The sequence below is a fragment of the Mobula birostris genome, chromosome 6 (assembly GCF_030028105.1).
Source record: "Mobula birostris isolate sMobBir1 chromosome 6, sMobBir1.hap1, whole genome shotgun sequence".
NCBI classification, from domain to species: domain Eukaryota; kingdom Metazoa; phylum Chordata; class Chondrichthyes; order Myliobatiformes; family Myliobatidae; genus Mobula; species Mobula birostris.
The window spans coordinates 112,363,643-112,379,140 of record NC_092375.1 but is presented as its reverse complement, the minus strand read 5'-3'; the positions used below and the strand labels follow the sequence as shown (position 1 = coordinate 112,379,140).

The 15,498-nt window shown below is 44.5% G+C and overlaps 1 protein-coding gene across 1 annotated transcript in view; it reads left to right on the top strand.

Annotated features, from left to right (window-relative positions):
* The window catches only part of dnpep (aspartyl aminopeptidase), a 51,850-nt gene extending 42,396 nt beyond the window's left edge, over window positions 1–9,454 (top strand). The window contains exon 15 of the mRNA XM_072261011.1: window positions 5,565–9,454. Coding sequence (XP_072117112.1) covers window positions 5,565–5,615 — 51 coding nt within the window. The 3' untranslated portion in view covers window positions 5,616–9,454. The remainder of the gene's footprint in view (window positions 1–5,564) is intronic.
* Window positions 9,455–15,498: the final 6,044 nt, after the last annotated feature.

Below are 15,498 nucleotides of genomic sequence, written 5' to 3'. Positions count from 1 at the left end.
CTAACGCCTGTATTGTTGTAGTGTGAATGAATCAGGTTTATTATCACAAATGTGTTGTGAAATGTGGTGTTTTGCAGCAGCAGTATGACGCAATACATAAAATATACTATAAATTTTATAATATGAAATGAGTATTAAAAATACTGAGGTAGTTCATCGTCCATTCAGAAATCTGATGGTAGAGGGGGAAGAAGCTGTTCCTAGAACGTGATGGTAGTAATGAGAAGAATTGAATTGACTTTATTACTTATTTCCTTCATATACATGAGAAGTAAAAATCTTTAGGTTACACCTGTCTAAATGTGCAATGTATAATTTATAATAAATATTATGTACAACAAGACAATCAATATAACAGAAGTACAGTTATGTCAGTATGAATTAATCAGTCTGGTGGCCTGGTGGAAGAAGCTGTCCTGGACCCTGTTGGTCCTGGCTTTTATGCTGTGGTACTGTTTTCTGGATGGTAGCAGCTGGAACAGTTTATAGTTGGGGTGACTCGGGTCCCCAGTGATCCTTCGGGCCCTTTTTACACACCTGTCCTTGTAAATACCCTAAGTAGTGGGAAGTTCACATCTACAGGTGCGCTGGGCTGTCCGCTCCACTCAGTCGCGCGACTCTGCAGAGAGGGAGGTACAGTGATGCAGCCAGTCAGGATGCTCTCAATTGTGCCCCTATAGAAAGTTCTTGGGATCTGGGGACTTCTTCAGCCGTCTGAGGTGAAAGGGGCGCTGTTGTGCTTTTTTTCACCACACAGCTGGTATGTACAGACCACGTGAGATCCTCGGTGATGTTTATGCTGAAGAATTTAAATCTTCACCCTCTCAGCCCCAGATCCATTGATGTCAATTGGGGTTAGCCTGTCTCCATTCCTCCTGTAATCCACAACCAGCTCCTTTGTTTTTGCAACATTGAGAGAGCGGTTCTTTTCTTGACACCACTGTGTCAGGGTGATGACTTCTTCTCTGTAGGCTGCCTCATTATTATTTGAGATTGGGCCAATCAGTGTAGTGTCGTCAGCAAATTTAATTAGCAGATTGAAGCTGTGGGTGGCAACACAGTCATAGGTATACTGAGTAAATGAGGGGGCTTAGTACACAGCCTTGAGGGGCACCTGTGAGGGGCAGAGGTGAGGGAGCCCACTCTTACCACCTGCTGGTGATCTGACAGGAAGTCCAGGAGAGCATGTTCTGCATAGAGGGGATCCTTAACGACGAATGCTGCTAATGCCCACCCTGGAGCTGGCTGTGTTTACAGCCCTCCACAGTGATCCTGTACAATGACCCCTCCATACCAAATACAACTAGTTGGAATGCTCTTCACAGTACATCTGTAGAAATTTGCTAAAGTCTTTGGTGATGTAGCATTAGGGCAAGCGGAGAAGAGATTTACCGGGATGCTTCCTGGACTAGAGAGCATGTCTTGTGAGGATAGGTTGATATATACACATATACAAAGGTTTTTACAAAGAGTAGTGGCTGCATTGCCACGGATGGTTATTTAACTATTAGACTGTCACATGGATGATAGAAAAGTAGAGGGCTATGTAGGAGGGAAGGGTTAGATTGATCTTGGAGATGGCTAAGAGGTCAGCACAACATGCTGTGTCTATGTTCTTATTCCTACCATTGGGGAGGAGGTAAAGCCACACTCAAATACTTCAGAAATCTGATTGTTGAGGGGAGCAAGCTGTTTCTAAAGGGCTCATGAATCCATAAATGCTATCTTACTATTCCTCTTTTGCATTTTTTATTTTTTATATTGTAACTTAAAGCAATTTTTTCCATTGGTGTTCAACTCCTGCTGCTGTCTGTAAGTTCCCTAGGTGACTGCAAGGGTTTTCTCCAAGTGCTTTATTTCCTCCCACTTTCCAAAGATGTGCAGTAAGCTGTGGGCCTGCCATGTTGGTGTCAGGAAGTGTGGCAACATTTGCGGGCTGCCCCCAGCACATCCTTGGACTGTGGTGGTCGATGATGCCAAATGGCACATTTCACTATGATTTGACAAATAAAGTTAACCTTTAAAACTGATCTTTAAATCTTTTATATTGCTGCCACAAAATAACAAATTTCATGTCATGTCAATGATAAACTTGATTCCTATCTTGTAAGTGCCAAGGAAAATCAGCTTCCTGCAGCAACACAGTACGTTACAAATGCGACAAACATAAGTGAACATAAACTTAGATTAACATTTATTATACTTGACTTGCACAACAAAATAAACATAAAACATGCGAATGGTATGCTGGCATTTATAGCAAGAGGATTCGAGTACAGGAGCAGGGAGGTACTATTGCAGTTGTACAAGGCCTTGGTGAGACCACACCTGGAGTATTGTGTGCAGTTTTGGTCCCCTAATCTGAGGAAAGACATCCTTGCCATAGAGGGAGTACAAAGAAGGTTCACCAGATTGATTCCTGGGATGGCAGGACTTTCATATGAAGAAAGACTGGATGAACTGGGCTTGTACTCGTTGGAATTTAGAAGATTGAGGGGGGATCTGATTGAAACGTATAAGATCCTAAAGGGATTGGACAGGCTAGATGCAGGAAGATTGTTCCCGATGTTGGGGAAGTCCAGAACGAGGGGCCACAGTTTGAGGATAGAGGGGAAGCCTTTTAGGACTGAGATTAGGAAAAACTTCTTCACACAGAGAGTGGTGAATCTGTGGAATTCTCTGCCACAGGAAGCAGTTGAGGCCAGTACAGTGGCTATATTTAAGAGGGAGTTAGATATGGCCCTTGTGGCTACGGGGATCAGGGGGTATGGAGGGAAGGCTGGGGCGGGGTTCTGAGTTGGATGATCAGCCATGATCATAATAAATGGCGGTGCAGGCTCGAAGAGCCGAATGGCCTACTCCTGCACCTATTTTCTATGTTTCTATAAAACTATTGGGGGGGAAGGGTTAGATTGATCTCAGGATGGGTTGACACAACATTGTGGGCCGAAGGGCCTATACTGTTCTGTACCCTATTAAAACTAGTGCAAGTTGAGAGGGAGAGAAGAAAAAAATCTTTAACTGGAGGATGGTGGATTTGTGGAATTCATTGCCACAGACGGCTGTGGAGGCCAAGTCATTGGATATATTTAAAACAAAGGTAGATAATTTCTTAAGTAATCAGGGCATCAAAAGTTATGGGGAGAAAGCAGGGGAATAGGGTTGAGATGGAAAATAAATCAGCAGTGATCGACTGGCAGAGCAGACAGGATAGGCCTAATTCTGCTCCTGTGACTTAGTCTTATGGATTTCAGACTGAGGGAAATGGGGAGGACAGACGGGTACAGATGGAAAGGATATGAAGGGATACAAGGACAAGAATTGCACGGATTTATTTCCTTTGGGCAATCTGTGAGCCAGTGTCAGTAGCTTTGTTTGTAATTTAGTGTCATCTCCAGCATGCCAGGAGGGGGCAGTGTTGGTCTGGCACAATGATAGACTCCACACAGTGCACTGGTGTCTATCACTGAATCTTCGGCCTGTGATGCACCCATGCACATCACAGCAGAAGCCCCGGCAGCAGGTGGCTGCACTCCAGGGCATCTTCTTTGAGGAAAGCATGATAGTGTAGCAGTTAGCATAACACTATTACAGCAACAACAACCTGGGTTCATTTCTGCCTGTCTGTAAGGAGTTTGTACATTCGCCCCATGATTGCATAGGTTTCTTCCACATGCTCCAGCCTCCCCTCACATTCCAAAGACGTACGGGTTAGTAGGTTAAATGGTCACAAGGGTGTAATTGGGCAGCCCGGGCTTATTTGGCTCTAAGGGCCTGTTAGCGTGTTGTATGTCTAAATAAAATAAGGTTCAAAGTACACTTATTAGTTAAGTATGTATATCATATACAACCCTGAGATTTGTCATCTTGCAGGCACTCACAAAACAAAAGCACAATAGAACCACTTACAACCCCCCCCCACAAAGACCATCAAACACCTAATGTGCGAATAGAAAGAACAAATTGTGCAAACAATATAAAAGTAAAGCAGCACCACTGAACATGAACTGCAGAGTCTGAGAGCGAGTCCAGTCACAGAGACGGTTCTGTGCTGAGGCGAGTGCTAATGGCTGCAGGCCACAGATGTGGAGTCATAATAATAAATACTTCCTATAGGGAATAAATAATTCAGGATGTCTCCACTCTGCTCCACGCCCTCATAAGTGAATAGTGGCACAATGAATGCAACATGGTGGAGTCGTAGAACAATGCAGACAGGTACAAGCCCTTCAGACCTACCTGTCCACAGCACCCACCAACAGAGTCCCAATTCGCCATATCCTATCATCAGTAACCATTTTATGAGGTACCTCATCTATGTAATAGTGACCACCATCGGTTTCGAGGTTTGACCTGTTGTGTGTTCATAAATGCTCTTCTGCTGTAATGTGTGGTTATTTGAGTTAATGTCACCTTTCTGTCAGCTTAAACCAGTCTGGCCATTCTCCTCTGACCCCTCTCATTAACAAAGCATTTTTGCCCACAGAACTGCTGCTCACTGGATGTTTTTTTTCTTTATCGCACCATTCTCTGCAAACTCTAGATGCCGTAAAAATCCAGAGATCAGCAGTTTCTGAGATACTCAAACTACCCCTTCTGGCAGCAACCATCATTTCACAGTTAGTCACTTCAATCACATTTCTTCCCCATTCAGATGATTGGTCTGAACAACAACTGAACCTCTTGACCAGGTCTGCATGCTTTTATGCACTGAGTTGCTGCCACAATTGGTTGGCATTAATGGCCAGGTGTACGGGCGTACCTAATAAAGTGGCTACTGAGTGTATAGTCGTGTCTTGGCCCAATTCCCTCTAATCCCCAGCCCTTCATGTACCTATCCAAGTGTTTCTTCAATGATACTATTGTTCTTTCCTTCCTGGTAGTTTGCACAATGCACTCAATACTGTCTATTTTTTTTAAGTTGTTCCAAATACATGCAAGAGGGAATAGCTCAAGTTATTTTGGTTGGTGTGGGCAAGTTCAGAATCAGGTTTATTATTGCTGACATATGTAGTGAAATTTATTGTTTCACAGCAACACCAGTAAATACAATTCATGAAAAGTGCTGTAAATTACAATAAGAAATGTATTATGAAATTTAAAAATTTAGTACAAAAGGAGAGCAAAAATAGTGAGATAGTGTTCATGGACTGTTTAGAAATCTGGCAGATGGAACAAACTTGTTGGTAAAATGTAGAATATGTGCCATTTTGAGGCATCATGGTTTGAAGATGTCCTTGATGCTGGTGAGGGTTGTTTTCATAATGGAGTTGGCTATGTTTACAACCCTGTGCATTGGGCCCTCCATACCAGATGGTGTTGCAATAAGGTGCAAGATCATAGCAAGGTAGATTGTGAGGTCAAAGTCCTGTGCAGTGCCCCCCTGCCATAAATAAATAGTGTGAAAATGGAAATAATGAGAGAAGTTCATGGATCATTCAGAAATCTTAAAATGTTGATTGTGTGTTTTCAGGCTCCTGTAGTTCCCCTCTGATGGCAGTAATGATGGTAACTTCCCTTTGAGCCCTGAATGTTGCGATTAACCTCTTGTATTTTCCCCCCAGGGATTCTTCGACTTCTTCCCATCTGTGAACAGCAAGCTGATCGTTGACTGACGTCAGTCCTTTCCTGTCTCTGGGACTGAAGCCTAACCATAAGTGGTCAATGTCTCCACACTGGACACTCCCACTAATGTGGGATAAGCCCTCATGGCCACCATCCACCTTCCAAAGACAGGCAACAACTCTGATTTAGCAAGGCCTGCAGATTAATCATAGTTACTGTATCACATACAAACTGGTGGAGGAGCAAAGCAGGTCAGGCAGTATTTATTCGGGGAAATAAACAGGCAACAGCTTGGGCCGAGAACCTCCAACAGGACTGGAATGGAAGGGGGAATAAAATGAGAAGCTGGCAGGGCAGAGGTGGAAGAGGTAAAAGGCTGGAAAAGAAGAAACTTGTTAGGAGAAGAAACTGGAACATGGAGGAAAAGGAATGAGGAGGGAAACCAGGTGGAGTGATGGGCAGCAAAGAGAAGGGAATGAGGTTGAAATTACCAGAAGTTGGAGAAATCGATGTTCATGTTGTCAGTTTGTAGAGCACCAAGATGGAATGAGATGTTGCTCCTCCAACCTGAGTGTGGCCTCATAGTGGCAGTAAATGAGATCTTATATCTATAATACTACAAGACATGGGAGCAGAATTCGGCCATTCAGCCCATCAAGTCTGCTCCACCATTCCATCATGGCTGATCCCAGATCCCACTCAGCTCCATACACCTGCCTTCTCGCCATATCCTTTGATGCCCCAACTGATCAGGGAACGATCAACTTCTGCCTTAAATATACCCGTGGACATGGTGTGCACCACAGTCTGTGGCAACAGAGCATTCCACAGATTTGCTACTCTGACTAAAAATATTCCTCCCTACCTCTGTTCTAAAAGGTCACCCCTCAGTTTTGAGACTATGCTGTCCAGTTCTGGATACCCCACCATGGGAAACATCCTCTCCACATCCACCCTATCTAGTCCTTCAGCATTTGGTAGACTTCAATGAAATGCCCCTGCATTCTTCAAAATTCCAAAGAGTACAAGCCTAAAGCTGCCAAACGCTTCTTATATGGTAACTCCTTCGTTCCCAGAATGATCCTCATGAACCTCCTCTGGACTCTCTCCAATGACAACACATCCTGTCTGAGATATGAGGCCCAAAACCATTGTCGATGCTCCAAGTGTTACCTGACTCGTGTATTGTAAAGCCTCAGCATTATCTCTTTGCTTCTGTATTCTACTCTCCTTGAAATAAATGCCAACATTGCATTTGCCGCCTTTACCACAGACTCAACCAGTAAATTAACCATCTGGGAGTCTTGCACGAGGACTTCTAAGTCCCTCTGCACCTCTGATGTTTGAACCTTCTCCCATTTAGATGTCTCTACTATTGTTCCTTTTACCAAAATGCATTATCATGCATTTCTCAACACTATACCATGTGCCACTTTTTTGCCCATTCTTCCAATTTGTCTAAGTCCTGCTGCCCCTCCACCTATCTTCATATCGTCTGCAAACTTTGCCACAAAGCCATCAATTACATGGTCCAGATCATTGACCAACAATGTGAAAAGTAGTGGTCCCAATACTGAACCCCTAGGAACACCACTGGTCACTGGCAGCCAACCAGAATAGGCCCTGTTTATTCCCACTCGCTGCCTATTCCCTGTCAGCCATTCCTATATCCATGCCAGTATCTTTCCTGTAACGCCATAGGATTTTATCTTGTTAGCAGCCTCGTGTGGCATCTTATCAGGTGCCTTCTGAAAACACGTATCAACGTGTTGGAATTTGAATTCAAATGGAATTACAATTGGAAGATCCTGTTTTTTGTGGCAAATGGAGCAAAGTCACTTGATGAAGCAGTCCCCCGATCTACAGTGCGTTGATCTGAAATGTCGATTGTTTATTTCTCTCCATATATACTGCCCAACTTGCTGAGCTCCTCCAGAGGTTTTTGTTTGTTGCTCTAGATTTCCAACATCTGCATTGTTTATGATCTGTGGGGAGTGGAGGAATTACTGAAATTTCAGGGTCCTGATGCAGGGGTTCAACCCAGAATGTCAATAATTTCTTCCATCCCATACAGCTGCTTGATCCATTGAGTTCCTTCAGCACATTATTTGTTGCTTTGAAAAAGCTTCCATTTAACCTCCTCAACTAATCTCTCATAACTGCTACACATTTTTTTTATTTTCAACATTCCAAGGATTCGATGGCTGTCTTAAGAATTTCTCCACACCTCAGTTTTAAATGACCAGCCCTTTATTTTGTAGTTGTCTCCCCTTGTTCATGAGCCTCAACAAAAAAATTTTTAGACTATAAGATGTAGGAGCAGAATTAGGCCATTTGGCCCATTGAGTCTGCTCCACCATTCCATTAAAGCTGATTTATTATCCCTGTCAACCTCTATTTAAAATTTGTAAGGGTGTTAAAGGCGACAGCTGAGTAGGGATGGGGTTCGTATTCTGGAGATGGAAAGAACAACCAGAAGACAGCAGAAGAGAGCCAGGAGAAATGCAGCCATGGTTGCCATCACTACCACATATACATTTCCCACCTGCAATAGAGCTTTTGGGTCCAGGATAGGACTGTATAGTCATCAAAGGTCTCACCGTTAAAGGAGTGGACATCGTCATCGGATTTCGATGGACAACCGAAGATGAAGAAGAGATCCTTTAACACCCTTACAAATTAAGAACCTATCAACCTCCACTTTAAATATACCCAATGGCCTCCACAAATTCACTACCCTCCAGCTAAAGAAATACTTACTCATCTCTTTTCTAAAGGGATGTCCTTGTATTCGGAGTCTGTGCCCTCTGGTCCTAGATTCTCCCACTCTAGGAAACATCCTCTCCATGTTTACTCTGTTTAGGCCTTTCAATATTTGATTGGCTGCAATGAGATCCCTAATCATTCTTCTAAATTCCAGCTATTATAAGCTCAGAACCATCAAATGCTCGTCATACCATCAAATGCTTTCCATTCCCAGGATAATTTTAGGCAGTAAAATTTTTGGACAAATACTGCAGATGCTGAAACCCAGAACAACAAAAGTGGATCGGGAAACATCTGTGGTGTAGGGAGAGGAATTTTTGTATTTTGAGTTGAAGCCCTCTATCAAGACTGATGCATTGTTCCAACCTGAAATACTGAAAAATCCTTGTCTTCCTTCAGATGTCTTTCAACCCACTGAGTAGATTTTTGTTGCTGATTTAGGGATTTTTGTACATTTTAGTGAGATAACAGGATCATTTTTCTGTACTCTAGAGATAGTAAGTCCATTTGACTCAATCTCCTTCCACAGGACAAGTCTTACCTCCAAGGAATCAATCTAATGAACCAAAGTTACACTATCAGTAATCCTGTTCTTACTCAGGCAAGGAGACAAAAGCTCCTCTCTATTCTAGGTGTGATCTCACCAGAGCTCCATGCCATCCTATAATGTCATCTGTATTTAACATTGAAGGCCAGCTTTGGCCTTCCTGACTCTCCCATGCACCAGGGGGGTCATTGGTTTTCTGCCTTGGTGGAACTAAGAATTTCCATTGATGGCTGTTTTGTCTAGGAATGGCTGGAAGAGTGTTCTAGCTAGAGTCAAAACTGGTGAGGTAATCTCCCCTCAATTAGTGAGGCTGCATCGTGGTTGGAGCTGGAAATGAGGTTGTTCGGAATTTAATGTTGCATCACTATGGTCCTCCTGACTGAGTGGTGCTGTGGTGCAACTCAGATCCTATACCTAGTCAATCAGTAACCTCCCTGTGGTGGAAAAGTCAACTGCAGTTACAAGCCCGGTTTCTAAGTGACACAAATAATCACTGTCCTGAAGATGAAAAGCTCTATTTTTATCTTAATGTATTGCTTCTTAAACGATCAATAAACTTTGAAACTCAGTGTTCAATCCTGATTGGTTATTGCTTTGAGTTTACCCATTCTCTGGGTGTTTCAGTTACCTTGTACATCCAATGTTCAGCAGATCATTACATTAATTGCCCTTGCTGTGTAGGGTAATTTAATTGGTGGAAACATACATAATTCACAACCACTGACATTGAGCTGGGATCTCACTTTAGGAGGCTGGTTGGATGTGATGACGTTTCAGCATGCTTTTACGTTTAGGTTTTGGAGTTCAATAAAATGTGTTACAAGTTTCATTAAACAAAATGGTTTTATTTGCGAAAACCTACGTTGGTGACCCCAATGATCTAGGATGATTCCAGAGCTATTGAATAAGTCATTCCTCCTCCTCTCTCTACCTGAATTAGCCCAGTCAGTAAGGCCCCCAATGTAAAGATGTCTGCTGCTGCTGTGAAAAAGACAATACCAGTCCTGTGCTTTTACCATGTGCTCTTTGGTACAAACACTAGAAAGTGCTGACGGCCTTGCAGCTTCAAAAGTGCCAGCACATTGGGACATCAGAGGTCTGTGAATGCCATGGGTGCCAGCTGCCAGAGTTATCTAGTGATGAGAAGGCAGAGTGCCAAAACCTCACTGGAGGCAGCCAATGGCAGCAAGATACAGACCTGCAGGACACGACAGGTGCTCCTCTGCTTACGTGAGCAGCATTGCACATGGAGACTTCATCATGGCTGAAGTGGCCTGACCTCTGCTCAGTGCAGATTTCCTGTGTGCCCAAGGACTATTAGTCGATCTTAAGAACTGCGGCTTGTGGATGTCAAGGACTTTGGGTTGTTACCCAGTAAGTTCCCCATGACTCTGGCAAGCGTCTGCACCAGTGTATGCAAGTTTACTCGACTGCTGGGTGAATTCCCAGACCTCTCCAAGCCCACATTTTTCACTACAATCACAAACCATTGGTTTGAGCACCGCAATCCAACAACTGGCCCACCAGTCCATGGCCAGGTGCTGAGACTGGATCCAGAAAAGCTAGCATCCACGAAGGCTGAGTTTGCCAACATGGAAACATTGCATGCCAGTTGAACAGCCCTGGGCATCACCCCTCCATATAATGCCCAAGTCTGCAGTAGTTGCCTCCCATTGTTATCCGCTCCCACATATTCAGGACTTTACAGCTCCTTCCAGACCCACCATCTAGAAGGACGAGAACAGCAGACACCTGGGAAAGCCACCACTTGGAAATCCACCTTCATGTTACTCGCCATCCTGACTTGGAAACATATCGCCGTTCCTTCATTGTCACTGGGTCAAAATCATGGAATTCCCTTCCTAACAGCACTGTGGGTATACCTACACCTCAGGGACTGTAGCAGTTCAAGAAGACAGCTCATCACCACGTTCTCAAGGGCAACTAAGAATGGGCAATAAATGCTGGACACCCACATCCTGTAAATGAATGAATATATAAAGAAATTTAGCTAGAAAGTTAATTTTTTTCCAATGTCAATCTAATTGGGGGCTACCATCAGGTGCCTGTGTGCTCGGAAGACTTTCTCAAAACAGCTGTGATAAACCCATTTGGCCTCTTTGAGCTTCTGCACATGTTGTTTGGGCTGAAAAATACAGCACAGACTTTCCAATGGCTGATGGACTCTGTATTGAAAGACTTGGATTTTCTTTTTGTTTACCTGGATGACATACTTGTCGCCAGCGCATCCAAATCCAAACACACATCTCACTTCCGCACGCTCTTCAAGCATTTAAGCCAGTATGGGTTGATTATTAACCCTGGTAAATGCCTGTTTGGGCTGTTGATGTTTGACTTTCTTGGCCATCGCATCCCCACAGAAGTTGTAAAAACCCCTCCCATTAAAAGTAACTGCTATTGGGGATTTCCTACTGCCCCACACTACAAAAAAACTACAGGAGTTTTTGGGTGTGGTAAACTTGTCTCACTGCTTCATTCCACGAGCTGCCGAACTTCTGCTCCCCCTGAGTAGCACGCTTAAAGGCAATACTGTACCCCTAATCAGGTGCTAGACTGGTCAGCAGACATGACCAGGGCATTTGATGATGCCAAATGAGCTCTTTCCAACAGGACCCTACAGGCGCACCCGCTCCCCAACACACCCACAAGCATTACTGATGCTTCAGACTATGCTGTGAGTGCCACGCACGAACAGTTCATCAGAGGCATGTGGCAGCCAGCAGCTCTGACACCTGAAAGGAAGTACAGCACGTTTGACCATGAGCTTCTTGGTCTCTGCTTGTCCATCATTTTTGTTTTCTTCCAGATGGTCGGCATTTCACCGTGTTTGTTGACCACAAACCCCTCGTGCACACGATGGCCAAAATATCAGACAATTGGTCTACACAACAGCAACGCCAACTGACCTACATAGAGTTCACAACTGATATACAACGTATGGGGAGATGTAATGCCAGTGCCGTGGCTGATTGCCTCTTACAGCCAACCATTGAGGCCATACACGTATGGGTTGACTATTCCGGCGTGGCAGCCAACCAAGTTACTACTCAGAGGTCCAGGCTTACTGAACAACATGGCTGACATTAAGTTCTGGGAAGCTGGGGTTTCTCTCCTGTGCAATGTCTCAAACGGTCACCCTCGCCCCATCGTATCCACAAACTGGAGACGGACTGTTTTCGACTCCATAAATGATCTCGCATCCAGGCCAGAAGGCCTCAAGAAACTGGTTGCACTAATATTTAGCACGGCCTCAGAAGTGATGGGTGTAATTGGACTGCAGTTTGTGTGGAGTGACTACAGGCAAAAATTATCTGTCAATTTCAGGTGCTATTGGCACCTTTTGAGGTCCCTGAGTGACAGTTCGACCACGTCAATGTGGACCTTGTTGGTCTTCTTTCTAGCCCCACCCCCCACCCCCCGCGGTACCATGGTGAACCATACCACCAGGTGGCCAGAGGTCATCCCTCTAGCATCGATGGCCGCAGAGGTGGCTCAGGTGTTCATCAGCACCTGGGTTGTTCAGATTGGCACCCGATCTGCTATTTCCTCTGACCACGGTCCCCAGTGAGTTTCAGACCTCCGGGCTGCGATGACCCAAAACCTCAATGTAAGGCTGTGTCACACTCAGTCCAATGGCCTATGAGAGCAGTTTAACCACTCCATAAAGGCTGCTCTGAGGGCTTTCCTGATCGATGAGTATTGGTGTAATGATCTCCCATGGACCCTGGGGCTGAGAACTGCTCCAAAAGATGACTTGCAGCCATCCCCAGCTAAGTTGGTTTACGGGCAGCTGTTATGAGTGCCAGGTGATTTCATTCCTAACACCACGGCCCCCTGACCGGCCTCTCAACAGCGTTCCACCCTCCTCAGAAAATTCAATTCCTTTTCACCTATTCCTACCTCCTATCATGACGTACAGCACTCCTGGGCTCCTGTTGACCCACATTCCACCTCGTTTGTTTTCTTCTGCCATGACGCACATCAACATCCCCTTGGGGGCCCTTTCAGTATTTTGGCATAGGGAGGAAAGACTTTTATGATGAGAGGGTAAGCCTGAATACAGCCCAACAAGATTTGAAGTATTCTACTGCCCTGCCCCTACCGTCACAACATGACCAAGAACCTGTCAATACAGCTCTGGATGAGCCAGTGGCATCTGCTCCAACCATGGGCACAGGACCTTGGCCAGGCAGCTCGTCTAAGCTGCAGGCAGGCTCACAATGCCGTTTTTAGTGAATTCTGGGGGTCCTATGTAGAGTAATATAATGGGGGAGGAATACATTATTCACAACCACTGACATTGAGTTGGGGTTTTGCTCTAAGAGGCTGGTCTGATGTGATTACATTGTTATGCAAGGATTTTTAGGTCGTTTTTGTGTTTAGGTTTTGGAGTTCAGTAAAATGTGTTGCAGGTTTTACTAAACATAGAATGCCTCACTTTGTTTTATCTGCGAAAACTTACAAGGGCTTTAGAATGGTAACTTCCATTGGGTGTATTTCAGCGGAGGTTGATAGGTTCTTGATTAGTAAGAGTATCAAAGGTTGTGGAGAGAAGGCAGGAGAATGGGGTGGCGGTGATGATAAGTCAGCCATGATGGAATGGTAGAGCAGACTCGATGGGTCTACTATGTCTTATGGTCTAATATTTTACCTTTTTAAAAAAATATTTAGAGATACAGCACAGTAATAGGTTCTTCAGGAACCCATGCTGCCTAATTGCATGCATGACTAATTAACCTACTAACCCATACGTCTTTGAAGTGTAGGAGGAAACCTGCACAGCCGTGGGAAGAACGTAGGAACTCCTTACAGAGACCTATGGAGTTGAACCCTGGTCGCTGGCACTGTGATAATGTTACCACACCACCCACAAAGTTTTGATTCCTGCCTTCATAAAATGCACGGTTGAAGAATTGTTATTAACGTCAAGTTAAATAGATGTTGACAACAATTCTCCAACTGAAGCCCTTGTTATTACAGTTCAGCATGGACTGGATGGACTAGGGGGCTTGTTTCTGTGCTGTGGTGGTGTGGACATTGCAACACAGTACAAGCTCTTTGGTCTGTGATGTTGTGCTGACCTTTTAACCTACCCCAAGATCAATCTAACTCTTCCCTCACACATAGCCCTCCATTTTTCTTTCATCCAGGTGCCTATCTGTTTTTTTTAAATGTCCCTAATGTATTGGTCTCTCCTACCCCTGGCAGGGGTGTTCTATGCACTCACCAACTCACCACTCCCTGAGTAAAATAAACTAAGTAGCCTCTGACATTTTCCCTCCCCTCCGCCTTATTCTTTCAATTCCCCCCCACCCACTTCAATTCCTTAAAATTATACTCCTTCATATTAGCCATTTTGACCCTGGGAAAAATGTCTCTGGCTATGCACTCGAACTGTTTTCCAATTATCCAGTATATCTCTATTGAGTCACTTCTCAACCTCTTTCACTCTAAAGGGAAAAGTCCTAGCTCATACAACCTAAAGATAAAGATTTCCAGAGGACAAGGGTACCTGGTCCAGATGGGATGTATGCTAGGTTCCTATAGAATGTAAGGAAGAGAATGAGAGATTATCTGGCTGTAAACTTTTGAATATTTAAATACACCTGTGTTTTGGAAAATTGCAATATCTATCCCTTACTTAATATGTAGAATTAATCAATTTTTTTTGATCAGGCATAAAACCTAGACACAATCAGGAGAGTGTTAATAGTTGCTTGAATAGGTGTGTAACACGCACAAAATGAGGAGGAATTTCTTTAACCAGAGGGTGGTGAATCTGTAGAATTCATGTACCCAAATCTTTGGGTATATTTAAAGTGACCTTTGGTAGGTTTTTGTTTTGGGCAGGCGGGGCTCGTCAGCCTCGGACGGCAGCCCGCCTAGGAGAAGGAAAACTCTGATTTCAAACCTCCGCTGCCTTGTGGCTGTACCCACCCATGGGAAAGGCTTTGGGAGTGAACCTCGAGGAAGAAATCTGGAGCCGGGGTCCCTAAAGCAGTTTGATGTTGTTTACAGCTTCACTCTGGCAGCCTCTGCGACGATACTGGTGCCAAGCTGTATCAGTGCTAGCCCTTCCCTTGGCCTAAATCAGTGACGTGGAGAGGGGGAACCAGCTGCATGGGCAACAGCCAGTTCTTCAAATCTTCCCACCCAGGCTTGCACCCTGGAGAGGACACAGTCCACCAGAGGAGCAAACCCATGAACCCCTGCTATTGTCAGCTACCTACTACATAATAGGTTCTTGATTAGTAAGAGTGTCAAAGATTACTGGGAGAAGGCAGGAGACTGGGGTTGAGAGGGCTAATAAATCAGCAATGTTAGAACGGTGGAGCAGACTTAATGGGGCAAATGGCCTAATTTTGCTCCTATGCCTTATGGTCCTTTGGTCTAAAATGCTGGAGGAACTCAACATGTCAGGCAGCATCTATGGAGGGGAATAAACAGTTGAAGTTTCAGGCCCGAATCCTTCATCAGGTCCTTGGCCCAAAATATTGACTATTTATTCCCCTCCACAGATGCTGCCCAGCTTGTTGAGTTCCTCCAGCATTTAGTGTTGTTGCTTAAGATTTCCAGCGTCTCTTGTGTTCACAGACAGG